Source organism: Hetaerina americana, unplaced genomic scaffold (genome assembly GCF_022747635.1).
Source record: "Hetaerina americana unplaced genomic scaffold, ioHetAmer1.1.p SCAF_9, whole genome shotgun sequence".
Taxonomy (NCBI): Eukaryota; Metazoa; Arthropoda; class Insecta; order Odonata; family Calopterygidae; genus Hetaerina; species Hetaerina americana.
The window spans coordinates 3,600,127-3,621,011 of record NW_027287538.1 but is presented as its reverse complement, the minus strand read 5'-3'; the positions used below and the strand labels follow the sequence as shown (position 1 = coordinate 3,621,011).

At 38.9% G+C, this 20,885-nt stretch overlaps 1 protein-coding gene across 1 annotated transcript in view; it reads right to left on the bottom strand.

Annotated features, from left to right (window-relative positions):
- LOC139698999 (mucin-19-like) overlaps nt 1–20,885 on the bottom strand; it is an 88,290-nt gene that overhangs the window by 19,469 nt on the left and 47,936 nt on the right. The window contains exons 14-18 of the mRNA XM_071597993.1: nt 20,409–20,463; nt 14,646–14,885; nt 13,725–13,825; nt 6,611–6,680; nt 2,889–3,580 (exon numbers count right to left, since the gene is read on the bottom strand). Coding sequence (XP_071454094.1) covers nt 2,889–3,580; nt 6,611–6,680; nt 13,725–13,825; nt 14,646–14,885; nt 20,409–20,463 — 1,158 coding nt within the window. The remainder of the gene's footprint in view (nt 1–2,888; nt 3,581–6,610; nt 6,681–13,724; nt 13,826–14,645; nt 14,886–20,408; nt 20,464–20,885) is intronic.

Below are 20,885 nucleotides of genomic sequence, written 5' to 3'. Positions count from 1 at the left end.
CAAAGCGTAGCAATCCACAGATGTACACCAAAGTGCAGGAATACAAGAGGGCATTCATCCATGAGGCAATCCCACTCAAAGTTGTAAAGCACTCGGCCAAGAATCAGGGGATTTGAGTCCAAATCTGGGTCAAGGGAAATGATTCTTACATTGTGGCATTGCAGAATTTTGATGGGCATCAGTGAAATGAACTGTCGTGGTTTTCTCACAGTTCTCTTAATTTATCAAATTCTAGATCACAGAATACAAAATTCTGTAAGTTTTTGTGTTCTTTTTGAGCATCATCATCTTCTTCCGTCGTTGCAGTCACTGATCTCTCTCCACTGCCATTCTTTTCAGTTTGTACTCTCATAGTACTTTCTATATGATCTGTAAATTTATTTATTGGTCTTCCTCTTCCCCATAATTATATTCTCCGGGAAGTTGTTATGTCTCAGAACATGTCCAACAAGTTTAAGTTTCCTTTTCTCCATTTCTTTTAGTAAATTCTTTTCCTCTTTACTTTCTCTCAATATTTCCACGTTGCTCTTGTTGTCCGTCCATCTTGTTCTTGTCCTGTCCTTCTCCAAATCCACATTTCCATTGCTGCCAACCGAGCCTTTCCCCTCTTTCCCAATGTCCAAGTTTCGCATCAATATATTAATGCACTCCATATAAACATTTTTGCAAAGGATTTTCTAATTTCCAATTTATAGTGTTTGCTTCCTCAAAAGATTCTTTTTATTTCCATATGCCTCCTTTGCCAAAGGATATCCTTCTTTCCACCGAAGAGGTGCTCATGCTGTTGTCTCTTGCAATTATTACACCCCCAAGGTAGCAGACCTCTTCTCATTGGCTTATCCTTGATTCCCCTAGCATTAAATTCACAGGGGGTTCGGCCCTGCTCCTATAAACTGTCATATCCTTGGTTTTCTTCATACTTATTTCCAGTTTCCTTTTGCCAAAGCTGTGGACAGGGTTTTGAGCATTCTCTTCATATCTGGCGGATTCTGCCAGGGTTACAATATCATCTGCAAATCTAATGCAGTGTAGTATCTTTCTTTCATTTATCTTTGAACCACTTGTCTTCTTCACTGCCCCTATAGCCTCTTCAATACAATCACATATAAGTTAAATGGATATGGCAAAAGTGGATATCCTTGTCTTACTCCTTTTCCAATCTTCACTCCTTCCTCACATCCCTTAACCTCCATAAAAGTGCCTTGGTTCTTCCTGGTAGAGATGAAATATTAGCTTCCCCTCTTTGTAGTCTATTCCTTTTCTCCTCATGGTTTCAAACATGATTAACGCCCAAGGTTTCATCGCAAAACAGAACACCCGGTGATGGTGCCTAGTGATCAAGCCATGGGTGTGAAAAATAGAAGTTCTAGTGCAATCTGCAAAGTCAGTCTTCCTTCATTAACACCTGGTATGAAAGGAATCGTGGCTGGGGGAGGAAGTGTGGGGGGTGGGGGGCAGAAGAGGGGTGGGGACAGTTGTGAATAGAGGGGAAACCTCTTGATGCGACCATTGGTGGAGCCTCAAAGAAATAGCCAATGAAAGGAATGTCTGTTGACCTCGGGGATTCCACCATTGGCCAGATGCATTGCAAATGCCAAAGTGCTCATTTTTTCCAATTAAAAACATGGAAAACATTCATAATAACAAATAATTTACTATACTCATACATAACAAAGTATTCAAATCTACAATAAATGCGAGTTTCAGGCATCACCTAACATTTTGTTTTCTTGAGAATTTTTGCATCATGGTCTGCTTTTGACCTCTGTATTTTTTGAAGCTCTCTCCGTTATGTCTTTCAGGTGAGAAAAAAGTGTCTGTATTTTTCCAAAGGAAACAGGCACACTTTGCCAGTGTCCAGAGATTCTCAGAAAGAGGAAACATCCCACATAACCTTCTGCTTCATACAATTTGATATTTAATTCATATCAACTATTAACCATGAACTTAATAAAAAGGCCCCTGGTTGGTCCCTTTTCTCAAAGTGCCTCAAGTCCCTATGATACATGAAAAACCTTGTTGGACATGTTCTGAGACATAACAACTCCTCGGAGTATATAATGGAGAGGAAAATAACAGGAAAAAAAGGAAGAAGGCGAAGAAAGACATTTATAGAAAAAACCTTATTTTAAGGAATTGAAAATTCTAAATTTACCTTGCCCGTACATTTAATACTTATGCATGTATGCTTAGGATAATATGAATTAACAAATCACCAATGCCCAAGTACATGGGCATAATATCGACAGAGCGCTGAGGTGCATTTGTTCTGCAACTCTTCTGCTATGCTATTATAAGAGTCCCTTCCATGTGGCCATCAAAATTTCCAACTATCTGCCACCAGACATCAAATCTGCTCCTCCTAGGGGTGCAGTTAAGAAATACCTCAAGCATTTTCTGATAGATATATGCTATTATAGAGAGGAAGAGTTTCTAGAGTCTTCGGAACACTAAAATAGCTGATTGCTTGTCCTCTGACTTATCCTATCTTAAGTCCGGGGGCCAATAAATATCACTATTTTTATAATAAAAAATGCTGCGGGAGTGGTAACACACAATGAACTTCAAAGAACAACATTGCAGTGAGACCAATGGCTGCAACAACAAGGCTCCGCCTTTAGAAGATGATGATAATGAAAGGTTTCCACCAAGTAACGCCCGATATAACGTCTTACCATTCCTTTTCCTCGACCTACCTCCTCCTACCATTCTTTACCCCTTCCTTTGTTCATATTCTTACTTCTGAACATGGCAGTTGTGAATCAAGGAATAATTTTTAAAAAATTAAGCTTCTGTGAGTACTAGATTAATTTGCTGTCAAAATGTCATGTGGCAGCATAAAACAAAGCATATCACCATCATGCACACACACACACACTCTCTCTAACCTCGGAGGATATTTTCCACTGTTTCCTGGAGAGGATCTTCTCGGTACTCATCGCCCAGAGGATTCGGTCCCACATACCGGGGGTGCAGGAACCTCCTAAACCTCCCCTCTCCACCCCCCACCCCTCCACCAGTCCCATTGCCGTTGCCAGCCCCACCCAAGCCTCCGCTCACCACACTCATCCTCCGCAGCTGGTGCAGCTGCACAAACGGGTTGGGGCGGCCCCTCCGCGCATTTGCCACAGACGACCCACCCACCACCGTGGGTATGGTCCGTGGGGTGCCCACAGGAACGAATATGTTCACGGGTGGAGGAGGCGACCTAGCCCGCGGACGCCCTCCCGGGGGTTCTCCGAGGAGCGAGACCGCCTCCGGGGCCACCGGCACGTCATTAACCTGAACTTCCGGCACCGTGAAGAACCTCCTCGGCCTTGCGCCGACCTCCGGCTGAGAAGAGCTCCCCCCCTCGCGTTCCTCGGCCGTGGGCCTCTGGGAAGTGCCCTCCAAGTCCCCCCAGCTGCTTGGGAAGATGCTGCGGGTGAGGGTGCGGATGAGGCGCTGACCATGGGGGTTGGGGGGAGAGGGCACGGTGGGGGGTGGCCCGCCTCTCCTCCCTGGTGCCAAGTCCTGCGGGCTGACCCCTTCTGAGTTAGTCACTCGCAGTGAGCTGACCCACTGTTCCTCCAGTTCACGCCTGTTGAGCCAATCGCAGTGCGCACATTATAATGCTTGTCTTTTGGCAAAACATTTTCTCCAATTTTTCCCAAACACTCTTTGTACGTGTTTGTGGCTTTTTTTTAAATCGCTTCTGGCTGAACATTAAACCTGTACAGCACCACTGAAGTAAAAAAAAAGTGTCTTTCCACCAAATTGTTTATTGGGTCTGTTTCAACAAATCAGTGTTGAGGTAGCAGGCCTCGGCAACTGAGGATGATACCGATGTGTTGAAACTAGTCATGCCTAATAAAAAATTTGGTAAAAGATGCATTGCTTCTTTTATACTTCGGTGATAATGGATTTCCAAAAAGTTAAGCCCTTATACATCAAACTGTCACAGCACATTTGGCCTTCAACTGGAGTGTTCAGAGGTTATTTTGCCAAATAAAATTATAATATCAAAACTACTATGGAGTGAATAAGGCTTAGAGAATCCAATAGAATTTCATTCAGTAGTTCACCAATATTTCTACCCAAGGTGTTAGAAGGTACTTTGAGAGAAATCAGTTGAAGTCAACTGTTGCTCTCATCAGCCATTTCCCAAGGATCCCATCAGGGTCCACTATTATTTAACTTATATATTAATAATATGATTAGGCCCAGTTCCTTTTCTTTTGTACGCCAATGATTTTAAAGTTTTATCAACAGTTCAATCAATTGATGACCACCTAGGTCTGCAAAACTGCCTTTACAAGTTTATAACCTGGTGAGAGCATAACTATCTAACTATCAATTTAAAAAATGCTATTCGGTAACATTCAGTCGGGAAAGAAGTCCACAGCAATATGAATAAAGACTATAAAATTATCTTATGGCCCAATTAACAAACATAAAAGACCTTGAAGTTATATATGACTCACAGTTAACATTCCATCAACATCATAACTATGTTCAATCTGAAGTGTACAAAGCGCTTGGATTTATCTTCCATCATTTGTAGTTCTGTTCATCTCATTAGTTTGTTCACTCTGTGAATACTGCCATACCATTTGATCAGCTTACCTCAAACTCCATATTCATACAATCGAACATGTTCAAAGAAAATTTGTGCACAACATTGCATTCAAATCAAATTTTCATAAAGATCTTTATAGCTATCATGAAATTTTACTTCTACTAAGTCTTTCCTCATCCTAAGTGCAATATCTTTCATAGAATCTTCACATCATACAAGGTACGAAGCACTCTTTCAAACTGGATATCGTGCACAGAATTACACAGACTACTCGCCTATGAGCCAGATTACGAGAGATGCCCACAGTTTTGATCATGTTCACCTATTTTCTATCTCACCAGGATCCCTTGAAAAAACATCATTAAAAATACCAAAAGATTTTAAATAGCTAATTACAGCTGTGTGGATATCTGCACATGTCAATTAGTTGTTCTCAATGCCCATTAGGTATATTTCCTTGACCGATGCCGCAAGGTCTATTCAATGACTACTACTAACATTTATCATTTCGTACCACCATCCAGCCCATAATAAATACTATACTATCTACGTTCTGTTTCCACTTTTTAATTTGGAATCTTTTTTAATGTTGATACTTAGTATACATTAATTAAACTATACTATGCATGTATGCTATGCATGTATACCATCTGAAAATGTCTTCCATGCATTGCAAATCATGATTCTACTTAAATTCCAAATTATACTTTAATTCTCAATAATGAATATGTATCTTGAAGTACCTGTTGAACTAATCTATGTTTTTGTCTATCTTTTTTTTTTGATAAAAGGGTTATTCCTGTCAATACATCTTTCATTATTGAATTAGAATTGAATGTGGTTTCTTTCCACTCTTGCAGGATTGGAAGGTGTTTAGATGTTTGGCAACAGAGTGCAAATAGTTTCAATATGGCCTCTTTACGTGATTTAGTGCAGCCGAGGGTTTAATATACCAACAGTGGTTTTTAAAAGGGTTCTTTATATCATTTAGCATTGAAAATGTTCCAATACATAATGATTTCAACGAAAACAATTTGTCTGCTCGCTGATCACACTGCAGGGGCTATGCTCAAAAAAGCAGTTGCTTCCTGAGAAGTCTTGAGAAAGCGGTTGGCTACTCACAGGGATGCCAAGCACTTGACTATTAGCACACTTAGAAGCACACGAATAAGGCAGTCGTGGTGGTAATTATGAGATCAATTTAAAGTCGGTTTAATCTTCAATAACTGTGCCCTGATGTACTAAGATGGCTGTCTTTATTTCATGATGGCGGCAATATTCAAGAGAAATTGTGCTTTGCAATTCAACAACCATAATTTTTATTTGAACCTTTGAGTTAGCTGATAAATATGTCACCCTAAGTTCTAGCTAACCAGACAAATGCTTCACCAGAGCATATGCTCTATTACTTTAAATTTGGAATAGTGCCTAAAGTCCATCATATCCGAATTTAAAATCCATAGCATGTTTTCATCAAGCAGTTCAGAGCATTTGAAACGGAGCATTATTGGTCATGAAGTAGAAGAATAGCATTCCAGGCCGCATACATTTAAATGACCAATTTGATGCCATTTAAGACAGCTACAAATCAACTTGAAAAAATTAATCTTTCTCGCAGCACTATTGCATATAGTGCCTTATGCACAAAAGACTGAAAATCTAAGCGGTCATGTAAGAACTTGGATATATCAAATAAATGTCTATCAAACATACAAATTAAGTAACAATTGTCACCCAAGATAAAATATTTACCGCAAAAAAAAAGAAAAATTAGATAAATATATGTCAAATGATAAAATTGTCAAATGAAAAAGAACGAAAAACATTGGAGAAGCCCCCCCATGATCTCCAACCCTGCAAGCACTATGATCTTTATTACACATATCCGTACACGATTGAATTCCAAAGTCACAACTCAATCGAAAGAGCTAAAAGATATAACGCAACAACAAAGAGGAGGGCACAAGCAACGAAGAATAATAATTTGCTCACTGGGGCAATACATTAGGCTTTCTAACTAACTAGTCCAGGAAAGACTGTTTCGACCCTTACCTGGTAGACATCAACTGGATGAGGAGAAGGTCCGTAAGCTCAAGAGCCAGCTGAAGGAGAACATACAAATCTGAAACATAAAACATTTTTTCATTAAATACACACAAGCTATGGTAACATTTTTGATTCCTGCCAAGGTGGGCACTCTTCTATCTAGGGCTTGAAAGGATGTAATTGTTTATGTCGTTAAATCATTGTTACAAATAATAATAACAATAACACATTATTCATGATGAATCCATGCTGGTTTCCGGGAATTACCGTCGCGTAGGTTAGTCGGATGACAACTGTTTCGCCCCCAGTCCTGGAGGCCTCTTCAGGTCGAAGTGATGTGCGTTGCGTTTTGGCCGCTATATATAGGAGACGCTGGCTGGCCAGGAGCTCTCTGATTGGCTCTTTCTTGACGGCGAGTGGGAATCACCCTCCTATATATAGCGGCCAAAACGCAACGCACATCACTTCGACCTGAAGACGCCTCCAGGACTGGGGGCGAAACAGTTGTCAACCGACTAACCTACGCGACGGTAATTCCCGGAAACCAGCATGGATTCATCAGATAGACGGCGCGGAAGCCTAAGGATTAACACATTATTCATTTAGAAAAATGGTAAAACCATATTAAGTACCATCAATATTACTGTATTTTCCCATCAATAATGCGCACCCAGAACTTCGTAGTCATCATGAATTTGTATAGATACTGTGCGCCCAGGGCTTCCTTGCTATCTCAAACGTGTATAGATGCCGTGCATCTGTTTATATGCATGCGCGTAAAAATTATAAATATTGTGTGTAAAAATACGTCTATGTCCATGTATTAATAGATGGTAACAACCAATGAGTACATGACATCACCATTGTATGTGGCTATATCTACCGTGAGTACACAGAAGATTAGAACCAAGTGATTGAAATTAACCGCAAACAACCGAAGGATCAAAAAATAAACAATTTTTACAAGCCAACACAATATGTTGCCTTATTGCTTTTTCGCTATGATTCGTAAGTTGAAACGAGACATAGGTTTGTGTGCCCTTTTATTTACTATAGAAATTAACTTTCAGCGAATCAAATGTAAAAAAATAAGAGAGTGAGTGAAATAGAATTTTCTTGTTTTTATTTGCTTTACTTTGCTTTGTTAGTATCCGTGCTCATCTGTTCTCGACACCCTCCAAGTTCTATGGAGGTGCCACCTACATGGTGATTTTGTCCAACCTGAATTGAGTTATGCTTTTGTAATTAAGAATTGTCTCAAGGAAATTACCCATGGAGATGAATATCGTATGCAGCGATGTTTAAGCTAGAAGTCATCAATGTCGCAAAAGAAAAAGGAAATCGCGAGGCTGCCAGGATTTATCCATTGATAAATCTTTTAAATCAAAGTTACCTTCTAGTTGGGAGAAGTGGATGATGTCTGGTATGGAAGACTACACAGAATCGGGAAGGATTAAAAGAGTGCCTAGTGAAGAAATAAACCGGTGGATTGTGGAAAGTAGGCAGGGTGTCAGAGTGACTTGTGTAAAAAATGGATTTGACAAAGCTTTAGGCATTATTTCAACGCCACTGCTAGAAGATGAGGAAGAGTTAACTTCGGAGAGTGAACTTTGTGATGTGTCTGAAGAGATAATAAATGCACTTAATTCATTTAATGGTGATTCATTTGACGAATTTCTTGGATTTGAGCGATCTACCTATTTTATCATATATTTATACTTATGTGTACGTAATATGACGTACTCTTCATATACGTGAAGTACTATGTATTAGTATTATGAATTTCTACGCATTAGAATAAATTCAGTATAGAGATTATACGTTTTTTTTCTTTTTCTCATGGATTTATGAGATGAAATAACCGTAACAGCAGCAGATCTGTATAAAATGGAATGCAATTAGAAAGGCATGCTTCCAGACTAATTTATTTTTGCGAGACTCTTCTTTAAATTATTGTGTACATAGGTATGTAAATGTTTGGATTTTTACAATTTTCATTACATAACGTGCATCATCATTTTTTTCGATCATTATAACATTTTTGTTTAGACAACGCGTGCATTATCGATGGGAAAACACGGTACTTAACATATAAATATAAGTTCTTAAATGTGATAAAAATTGTCCCAAAAGAATTCATCCAATGAGTAAAGCACATGAGGAAGTAACTAGGAATACACCCTATTCTTGAAACTCAGGATTCAGTCCAATTTCAATTGAGCAGGCAGATAATAGTCGTATTTTCACATTATGAAATGTGTTGTAAGTTGATGACAATCTAAAATAAGTAGTATTTAGATTCGCTCGACCCCTTTTGGTGTAATTATGGAGTTATTAAGTTATTATCAGTTTCTAGATTCACTTTTACATGAATCAGAGCCTTAATGAAGTTTAAACTAAATACAGTCATGATTTACAAAAAAAGGTTTGCTGGAATCACGCCGGCGGTATGTTGGCAAGAGAGCGAATAGCTCTCTATTGTAGTAGCAAAATTTGTTTAACATGTGGGGAATGACCCCATAACTCAACACCATAATTCAAATGACATTGAAAGAAGGCATGGCGAAGTATTAAATGATACTCTTTTGAAATGAGTAAGTTATGCTTTTTTAACACATAAAACAGCTTACTCAGTTTGTTACAGGTCTGACGGAAGCGGTCTAACGATGAAATTGGAAAGAAAAAGGGAAAAAAATTAAGAATCATTTTGCAGATGACAGACACTTTTTAGGCAGACATAAAGAGTCTTAACAACAACGTTGACGTAGTGATTGCAGTAATTGTTGACAAAGAGATGAGAAGCAGCCATCTATTTAATACACTGCATCATTGCACAATAATATAACTCAATCATAATCTTCAATTACAGTTGTTCAGTTACGATATTCTGCCAATTAGAGGTATTTGGATCGTCCCTAATGACTACTACTAACACCATCCATACAAGATTTGTATAATAAATAATGATAACACTTTTTTCCTCTGGTGTATTGCATGAAGTGCTGGATTCAGACCGACAGTTTAAGTGTGCCAATGATCACAGATCATATTGGCATTGATAAGATGACAGGGCACACACCATTATCACTGAAAATGTGGTGATGCAAAAGATCTAGGCTAAACTTGCCACGAAGGTCTTGATGGACGACCAACAGAGCAGAGTCGAGTGTCTCCTTCTGAATCCCTACACGGTCACGATGATTCCCCAAACCCCTTACAGTCCAGAATTGGCACCAGCAGACTATTTCCTATTCCCTATAATAGTGAAATCCTATTCCCTCAAAGGACACCACCATCAATCCCTTAAGTGCCATCAGGGAAGCCAAGGGTACCAGGTGGAAAACAAGGACCCATGAATTGCGTTGAACAAGCAAAAGATGCCATGTTAATAAGCCACAATTAATATGATCTACCCTGAATGCTAAGCCAACCTGACACAAGAACAAAACAAATAAACACAATAACATCACCAGAGAAAATTAAACAGATAGAATGAAAGATTATAGAACAGGCAATGGAAAAGAAACATCATTACATTACTTGTGTTTTCTAACCTCAAGAGTTTCTATGCCCTTTCCCATCTCCTTGAAACATTCAAAAAAGCAACATCGACCATGTTTTAAGAGTTTCTTCAACATCCACTAAGAGAGCACTCTCGCACACCATGGGAGTCATCAAAAACCAATATGACCTTCTACATAATGATATAATACAAGCTTTAGCTTTGCAACTTTGGTAGTTTCTTGGTTCATACCATGCAAATGTAAGTTCCCAACCTCTTCAAGTATTTCCCGACCCATAAAATGCACGATGATTTTTGAGGCTAAATTCACAAAAAATACATAAAATCATATTTTTGCTGGAGTTGCAACTTCCTCACCCCAACTTCCATTTGCACTTTCATCTAACGCAATGCTTTTTCCACATTTTTAATAAGATATCATGATAGTCTCACGTTTAACTTGCTGACAGAACTTATTCAATCACAAATACCATAAATCGAGGGCAGTTTCATTCTTGCCATCGGTGTGACGCCATGAGTTTGGTGCCTCATGACATTTCTTTCGTATTCAAGGGGCAGTTATAGCAGTATTGTAGATCTGGTGGAAATGCACAAACCATTTCGCTTGATGAATTTCTCGCACCATGATGATGTCCCTTAAAAATCAGCAATCCCATTCTTCCGCTGCCTTATAATCCAGTTCTTTACGTTCACTTTCTCTAAAATGGCCAAAGCTTGAGGAACATGTCAAGTTCTTTTTACTTATGTCTTCATTTACTAAATCTACCTCCCTACAAGGCAGAAATTGCACAATGACCATACTTCGTTCTGGTCTCTTTCTTACAAAGGGAAATACTTGTTAGGCAAAACAATTTTTCCCATTTAAATTAATATGATGAGTTCCATTCCGAACAAAATCAGTTGTGTGCAAGGTTTATTCATTCATAATTATATGCATATTTGTTTAGGATTGTGGATGAACTTTTCATCTGTCACAGAATGAACCAACCTGGAATGCAAATTCCATTCACAGAAAAGAAATACGAATCAAAATAAAGAGTTTTTCACTTAAGATGTGGGTCAAGGTAGTCCAGGGGGCAGAGCGTTGGACTGCTTACTGGAGGGTCCCGGGTTCGATTCCCGGGCCAGGCACTCTGGGCACCTGCAGCTCCACCCAAGCTGTGATTTTTTCGGGTACAGGTCTTCTTGGGAAACCATAACCGGCACAGGGAAAGGAACTAGCCCCCCTACCCTGATGTGTGAATTTCACACGCCGTCGGGCTTAGTACTGGGTGAACTCTACCATCACCTACCAAACCGACCTTCGGGTTGATTACTGTGTTTATGGTTTTTTATCACTTATGATAAAGTCCCACTTCTTTTTTAGTAGAAAGCTACGTAGAGACATCTATTTTTGGCGACTCTTCAAAATTTTGTAGAAATGTGACAGAATTATAACATGAATTTGTTGAGCACATAGCCGCAGCCTTTTCAGGGGTGATGCTTCTCAACAGTTTCCCACGACCTCCACACCACATTTAGCCTGCTCTTCTGGAATTTATATTTCTTAAAGGCTCGTAGTGTTTCTGAATGGCAAACAAGCGGTGGTTTCATTTTTAAATCACCACTGGCATTGGGGCAAAATATCAGCCAGAGATGGCCTATCTTTGGTTTATGGTTGGGCCAAGCATTCTCCTCTGCTAATATTTATGTTTGTTTGGCATCTTTTTCCAGAAAAGCCCCGTCTGGTCACAATTGAAAACCTGTTGGGTCAGGCAACCCTCAGAATCTCTGAGCTTCCTGAAGTCACGAATGAGGTTCTCTGCTGCCTTTGAGTCGGTGCTCCCTGCTTCACCACACCTCACAATGCCGTAGTTGCCGGTTCTTCTCTGTACCTGGTCAAACCACCCACGACTTCCCTCAAATACTTCATCTTTGGCCATTGATGATCCTGCCGTCTTCAAACTAAGTCAGCAAAAACCACTTCCGCCTCCTCACAAATCAAGTTCTTGTCGATAATGTTGCCTTGCAATTGCTTTTCGTTTATCCACATGGGAAGCTGCCTTTCCAAATCATTGAGAATACATTCCCATGGCATAGATAACCTTGTCACTCCCTTCCAAGCATTTCTATCTTCTTAATTTTGTTGTTGCCCTTGAGAATAGGGCAAACATTGACGTCGACCAATTGTATGCGAGTGCCACATCTGCCTCTTCCTCACTTTTCAAGGATTTCAATTTTCATGTCAATGATCATTTTTATTCTCACATGGCTGTCTCCTCGAGGCTTCTTCCTTGGGGACATTTCTTAAAATATGCACCAATTATTATTATTATTATTAAACTTTGATGGTGACGGCATTATTATTATTAAACGCTGACGGACGGCACCCACCCTTGCATCACCTCGCCCTGGGCGTGCATCGTCGTTCCCTGTGATGTGTGCTCTTCTTCCAATCTCCTTATATGTCACTCGCCAGGGACATGCAGTCTCCACCATAATGCACATTGCAGACAGGCGACCACAAACAATGGATTCCAGCTCTCCACTCCAGCATCCTCGGAATATGGACATCTGCTCTTCTTTGCCTGCCTCTCCATTTCTACAGCTGGACAAACACACACCAGACACCAAACCGCGCACCAACAAGGACACAGCAACCCAACAACTGTGTGCGCCCGTGAGTTCTCCTACCACAGCGATGGCAGTATTGATATTCAACAACAGTGTTGTCACCTTTCGCACGGACTGTCTGCTCTGGCGGGTGCTCGGGTCTCATTTGACATACCTTGATCCCTTTCTGTCTGATCCAAGTATTTTTTGTTGATTCTAACCCAAAAAATCACAGGGCATCTCATAGCCTAACACTTCTTATGAGCCGGGAAATATGGTATTTTTCGGTTGAATCGGCTGGCATTTTAGAAGTCGAAGTTATACCTTTGGCCCATAAGGCTCAAGCTGATTTCAGGGTACAAGCAAAGAAAGTGCCTATTGTGAGTTTAATAATATGGTAATGCTAACGTGATGATGAATAATACTAAGGTTTATTAATAACTCTTCAACTTCTTTCAATAAATATTTAGCATAAACTCATCTCTAAAGTATTTTTTGCGTGGAATGACAATTTTTTCACACACCCCACTAAGTAAGGTGAGTTCAGATAGGATTGTTGAGTATTTATAAGAGAGCCGCATTACTTTACCCTATTTCCTTAATTCGGGCACAATGAGACATAGTTCAGACCTTAGAGTAAGGCTTAGCTCCACAAACAATATGATAATGAAAAACCAAAATGTGCTTCCTCCACTTCATGGCATTTAATCCATTTATCCGATTAGACGGTTTGTGCCATTGGTAATATGTGTCTTAATGACAACTTTTTGTCAATTTTAATACACAAACCTCTCTTGGGTTGCTTCCATGTCATTAACAGATGTTGATATGGATGAAAATATAAAAGAAGAGCAAATAATATCTCCTACACTTTTCATTCTCGGTGCAAGATAGGCATGTAATACTTACATCGACTACTTACACAACATTTAATATATAATTATTTGTTGCAAAATATGAGTGACACAAGCGATAAAAAACTTTGGAAAAAAATTTTAGACTTACTGTAAATCTGCTCATCAAGGATAGCATGGGGTGTTTCATGGGAAAGGCCATGCTGCTCGAAGAACTGGGTGAGACTCTCCACCATCATGCTTAAAACTTGTCTGCAAATAAAACAGTTTCTGGCATCACTTGGTGGAAATTCTTCATATATAAAACAGTTTCTGGCATCACTTGGTGGAAATTCTTCATATTGAAATTAAATTTAAAACACTTTGCTTTTCCACATAAAAAACTTTTATTTACGACCTAGGTTTCGTTATGGTATAACATCATCGGGTGCCTAGCCATCTTGCGCATAATCAAAAATGTCAACCTAACTTATTGTTTAATCACATTATGACGTCTTAACAGTCAGCAGTTATTTATCCACTAGAAAAACAATAAACATCTGCGTACCCCAAGGAAGTATACTAGGTCCTATACTATTCTTAATTTAAACTAATGAATTAAAAACCTATGTAAAGAGTGATGAAATAATTCTTTATGCAAACGACACAAATTTAATACTAAATAACTAGCAAATCTCATTGCTTGAGAATAATTTCCTTGCACTCTTAGGAGACTGGTTCACAAAAAATGAGCTTACAATAACTTTTCAAAAAAAACTATTTATAATTTAAGTTATCTTTTGATTCTTCCTAAATGTGCAGACGAGATACCAACATCATTGAAATTTTTTATCGTACCTGAAATTATGTTAAGTGTATACAAAAAATTAGCTAGAACACACTCATATTAGACTTTGTATAAATTTCTAAGGGCAAACCTACAAATTCATCAAAACAGACAGCCTTGGCATTTCTCATGTATACCAGGGAGGCTGGCACCAAAAGGGTCAACTGGTTAGTTATCAGACTTAGTAAGAACAATCAACAGGCAGGAGACAAGCTCAAAAATTCTTCTAGCCTCAACGGGACTTGCCTCGCTCTCAGACGAGTTGACTCTCTTGTCCACTGCCACTCGGCATCAGAGGGAGTGCCGCTGCTCGTGCTCGGCTCATCCCTCATGTTGGACGATGAGGGCGTTGACGGCACTTGGGAGGAGGTGGAGGGGGGCGGGGAGGATGGGGGTTGCTCAGGGGGAGCACGGCGCGGAGGGAAGGGCGGCTCACCTTCCCCAGCCACCCGGCTCCAGCCTACCCTTTGACAGGCCCTCAAATGGCTGCGGGATAAGAGAGAGAGGACGCAAGTCAGCAAAGACCACAGAAATGGAGCATGCTTGCTATGACATACTCATTGCCTGCCTCACAACTCTCCCCACAAGCAAATAAATGAGTTCACCTTCAGAAGACATTAGCACTTAGCCAATGGCATCCAAGTAACACCTACAACTCCATCACAAACAAACAAAGTTTGACTGCAGTTTCGGAAATTTCAATTTAGGCAGCCAGATTAGCAGCATGGAAAGGCACAGAAGATATACGGTGAGTGATGTCTCATTGGTAAAAAGATTTTTTTAATCAAAAAACCAACCCACTACTAAAGCAACATTGCACAATATTACAGAAACAATTTACTGTGAACTCTACCTCATTCACTCTATTCACCAGATGTAGCTCCCTCGGATTATTTTCTAATTGCAAACTTGAAAAAATGGCTCGGTGATCCAAAGATTTTTCAGCCATGAAGAAGTGACGTTGGCAGTTAATGGCTATTTTGAGGAGCAAGACTTCTTATTATAAAAAGGGTGTCAAAGTTATTTATCATCGCTTGGAAGTGCATAGAGGTGAAAGAAGATTACGTTGAAAAATAAATACATTTTTTTCCAAAATTTAGTGTTTTCTTTGTTGGGTAGGGTACTTCTGGGATTACCCTCAAATATATATTTTAAAATACATAACAAATGAATTTCAAAAACCCAAAATAACTACTAAAATTATGGCAAAATTATGCGCCAAGTTACACGTAATCTGGAGTGTAACCCACTCTTTACAAATATAATTTACTCGGCTTACAAAAGTGACATTGTCTGGAAATGTTAAGACATGTTTTCATGATTTACATGGAAAACTGATGAAGTTTGCTAAGTCTGATTCTCCAAAATGGATTATAATTACATACCTATGTTCATTTCATGAAAACTTAAATTGAATATTATTCATAGACATGACTAAAGATGCAATGCACAAACAAGACATTAATTTAAAAATTGATTAGATATCATCAAGAGATTTCATGATAAGTTTCCAAAATAACAATCTTTTTCACAAACCTTGAATTTTATTTAGCAGATATGCTCCAACGTTCAAGCGAAGGGACCTACTTCATCAGCAATTATATTAAAAAGAGAAACATAAAACCTCACGCAACATCACTATTAGTTCAATTAAATGACTATTTCAACAATAAAATGTTGAAAACACATACAAAAGTAAGATGAAAAGCTCTCGTCCTGACACAGAGATGGCATTCAAATCAGCGAATATTTATGATTTCTGCCTGGGTGCACGTGTCATTAGTTTGTAAGACAAGTGTCAACTTGTTCTCTCGAGTAGTTTGTTTACACGTATTGCTGTGCAGTTAGACGTCTTTCGCATTTTTCCTTTAAATGGACAATCTTGAATTTCGTGCGGTCATTAAACTCTTCCTTTTGGATGTATTTACCCCGTGAGGAAATTCATCCGAAGTTGACAAAAAGTGTATCTGGGACTCTGCTCCTCCATTCCTGAATTTAAACATGGTCGCACATCCGTAATAAGATGACCCTCATGAAGGACGGCGAAAAACCGCAACCGCACGGGAAACCATCGAAAAGGTGCACGATATCGTGTTGGACGAAAGAAGGAGTGAAGGTGAGTGAGATAGCTAAGGCCGTGAGGGGGATATCGGAGGAAAGGGTGCGAAACATCTTGCACAAAGAATTGAGAATGCGAAAGCTCTGTGCAAGGTGGGTGCCGCATTTGCTGAATGTCAATCAAAAGCAAATGCTCAACCAATTTCCACAGCAATGTTTGGACCGATTCAAGAGGGAACCGAATGATTTTGGGCGGTCATTCATCACCATGGACGAGACAGGGGTCCACCACTACACGCCAGCTTGCGAGTTTTTTTACAACCATGGTCGTGTTATATTAAAAAAGTGTGTGGAAGTGCAAAGTTGTTTTTTTCTCTTTCTTTCACCCTCACCATGAAAGAATTCCACATAGTTAAGCCTGAAACTGTTAGCTTAAGCAATTTGTTTCTGGGAAGCACTTCGCATCCAACGAAGAAGTTGAGGGGGCCATAGATGGATATTTTCACAGCCTTCCAGACTTTCACTTCCTGGAAGGAATACTGATGCTGAAGAAATGCTGAACCAAGTGTGCTGAAGTCAAGGGAGATTGTGTAGAAAAATTAAATCATTTCTCAACTGAAAACCGCAGTCTTTCATTGTCAGGTCAAGAACTTTTCACTTTACCCTCATCTTGGGGCAAATTTATTAACTCCATAATGAAAGGCATTTTAATTCCCCCAGGGCTTTGTTCTTTTCCTTTTGTACATTAATAATTTCCCAGAAAGAATAAATCCCTAGCCTGGCATATTCCCAGTGTTCTATGCTGATGAAACCAATGTCTTGGAGTCAGCCTCTTCTATCAATGACCTGCTGTCCACGTCAATCCATGCTACACTTCTACTAGGTGAGTGGTGCAACTCTCTGCCTCAATGTCGATAAATCAAGCTGAATATACTTTACCAACAAAAATAAGCCAAAGCTAACATTACTATAAATATTGATGGGAAATTGATTCCGCCAAACACCAGTTCTTGCTTCCTGGGTATTGAAATTGATACTATATTATCTCGAGATGTTCTATCAACAAGTTACGTCATGAATTTAGCTCCATTTGTTTTCTCATCCGAGTAATCAGGCACACTGTTAATAGGTAATGAGCAATGCATTTTTTAAGGCACCCTGATGTTCCCTTTAAAAAGCTTCACATCTGCTTCTTCCATGCATTTATACCTATACAACAATCATCAGTGTTAGGTGGAATGTTAAATTCTACAATAGCCATGAAAATTATCATACTTATAATTCCATTACTTCTAAAAACCTGCAACAATCATTTGTAAGAACTAATAATGCAGAACTTTGGCTTAAAATATGAGCCTCATTCTTTTTCATAAGTTAACTTACAAGGTGAGGTATCTCAATAAAATGTCACTATTAAAAAAAACTGCGAATATCTGTTAAAATATTGTTCTTACCTGGCGATCAATATCTTCAACTGTATACTTTTCTTTCACATGTCCTATATCTGTACACAACAAATCCTTGGACAAAATAAATGATTTGATTTGAGGTGCATCCTCACTCTCTTGCAATTATTTTTAAAAACCTTCATCACTCACAAAAATGATATAATGCATTGATATGCTGTCCAACGACAGCTTTTATCTCAACTATGTTCATGAACATTTATCAATAGTTTCAAGCTCCACAATTGCCATTGCCACGATACCAATAACATAATATTATAACATTTAAAATAACATGTACCATGAAAATAATATTTTCATGCTGCTTTCACAGAAAAAACATTTTTATGACTGGTATTTCCTCACTCAAGTTAACATGTGATTAACACAGTATTTATCCATACTAAAAAGAAAGACTCGTACTTTTCCACAGATTTTATTATACGGTACAACGCGTTTCACCGACTTGCAGCATCATTGGGTACAAATTTGCAAAACAGACAGAGCAAGCATATATACCCTCAGGACAGAGTGGGGGCGGGGAGGGTTGGAAGGATTTGAGAGGACAACTTCCTCGACTTGACAATCACAATTAGGGAAAATAGACACAATTTGCAATTTATAGGAAACCCACATATACAGACCACATAATTTCTAATGATTCCGCGCACCACTTTTCTCACAAACACGCAGCCCTCCACTCCATGATCCACCGCCTCCTACACATCCCCCTTTCCCCCAAAAACTTCAAAATTGAACTCGTGAATATCACTAATATAGCTACCAACAACGGTTTCAACCCCAAACTAGTTGACACATTACTACGGAAAAAACAAAAAGCAATGGCCATAAAAAGCATTTTCGTATCACGGCCCGCAGTATCTAAAGATTTTAAGTGGTGCTCGATCCCGTTTCTGGGAGATCTTTCATTTAGGATTTCCAACTGCCTACCCACCTCACTCAAAGCAGCCTTCTACCCACCCATAACCCTCTCCAAACTTCTAGCCAATGGAAAAGACACCCAGGATAGCCTTCTCAAATCAGGCATTTATAAACTGAAATGCGAGGATTGCAACAGCGTTTATGTCGGTCAGACCGGGAGGAATATCAAGTTACGAGTCAAGGAACACGCTAGGTGTCACAAAAATCAGAATAACAACTCTCTCTTCGCCAAGCATTTACTAGAATTCGACCACAGCAGTGACTTTGTCCCAGAGATATTACACACACTCCCAAAAGGATTAAAAATGGACGCTCTTGAGCAATTGGAGATTAGAAGGCACTTGGTAAACCCCAACACGACACTTTGTAATGAGCAATTGTTCCCATACCCCTCCTCACTCCTCTCCGAGAAACTAGCCGGAAATGGTCAAAACAATCCATCAACGCACCTGCGAGCCCCCACCCCTCTCAAATCCTTCCAACCCTCCCCGCTCCCACTCTGTCCTGAGGGTATATATGCTTGCTCTGTCTGTTTTGCAAATTTGTACCTGATGATGCCGCAAGTCGGTGAAACGCGTTGTACCGTATAATAAAATCTGTGGAAAAGTACGAGTCTTTCTTTTTAGTATGGATATTAAATACTTCCACGAAGTGAAGCCTGAAACAATACAATATTTATACTTGGCGACTGAATCTTCACCGCCATCAAACTAAAATTCTAAAAGAGAGGGACACACATATATATTTGACTCATGGTTAACATTCCATCGGCATTATAACTATGTTCAATTTAAAAAATGCAAATCGCTTGGGTTTATCTTCTGATACTGTAAAAACTTTAATCACATAGAGCCATTTAAAGTTCTGTTCATCTCATTAGTAAGGTCACTCTGTGGATATTGCCATACTGTTTTATCAGCTTACTTCAAACTCCATATTCATACAATCGAACGTGTTCAAAGAAAATTTGTGCACAACATAGCATTCGATATTCAATTTTCACCAAGATCTTTGGAGCTATCATGAATTGTTACCTCTACTAAATCTTCCCTCCTCAATAAACAAAGAAAAACGAATAACACAACTTGTCTTTATAAATTACTGCATGACAACATTGATTCCTTAGAACTCTCCCCTACAATACAAGTACAATATCTTTCAGAGTATCTGCACATTATACAAGGCATGAGGCCCTCTTTCAAACTGGATATCATGCTCAAAATTACACTCACTACTCGCCTATGAGCCAGATTACGAGATAGGCCCACAGTTTTGATCATATTCATATAGTCTGAATTACCATGATTTTTGTTAAGACTAAACAAACTTGTCACCATAAACTGACAGCAAAAGTACAACAGAAAACTTCCATCCAATTACGATAATGCAACACCACATGACATTGACAAAATTAAATGGATTCAATTGGCAAATTTATCACATGAGCTCTGATTCATAACAATTTCAATCGCCTAAGATTAACACAACATTAAAATTCGAAGGAAATATTACTCAAATATGACTTGGCTAATGAAAACTGAACTTTTAAGGTATAGACACTTACCGTCTCTTCATAATTTGCATTCTCCTAGCCAAAGGGGAAGCTACATTGCTACTATCTGTAATGATAAAACAAAGAATTACAAAGTCAATTAATGTTAAAGTATATGCATAATTTTCTGCTACTTTCAATGATAATGGATAATTTACTTTACTAGACATTACTACTTAAGGCTCCATATAATTATAGTGAATATATTCTTCCTATTTGCCAATTTTTACACTACCAATCTTGTCAGTGGTTACAGGCTTATATAACTTATGTTTAGACATTTTGGCAGGGAAGTTATTCAAGTAACTTAATGAATTAGGATACATCTTTATGACTAATGAACATATATTTACAGCATACTGGCCAAATTAGTGTCCACTATAGCATAAACTAAGATGCCAATACATGATACGTGTACTTTGGCGGCAAATTCAGGGAGACCAAGTAATTCTTGAAGGCTTTCATGTAGAGTAATTTTTTAAAGTTACG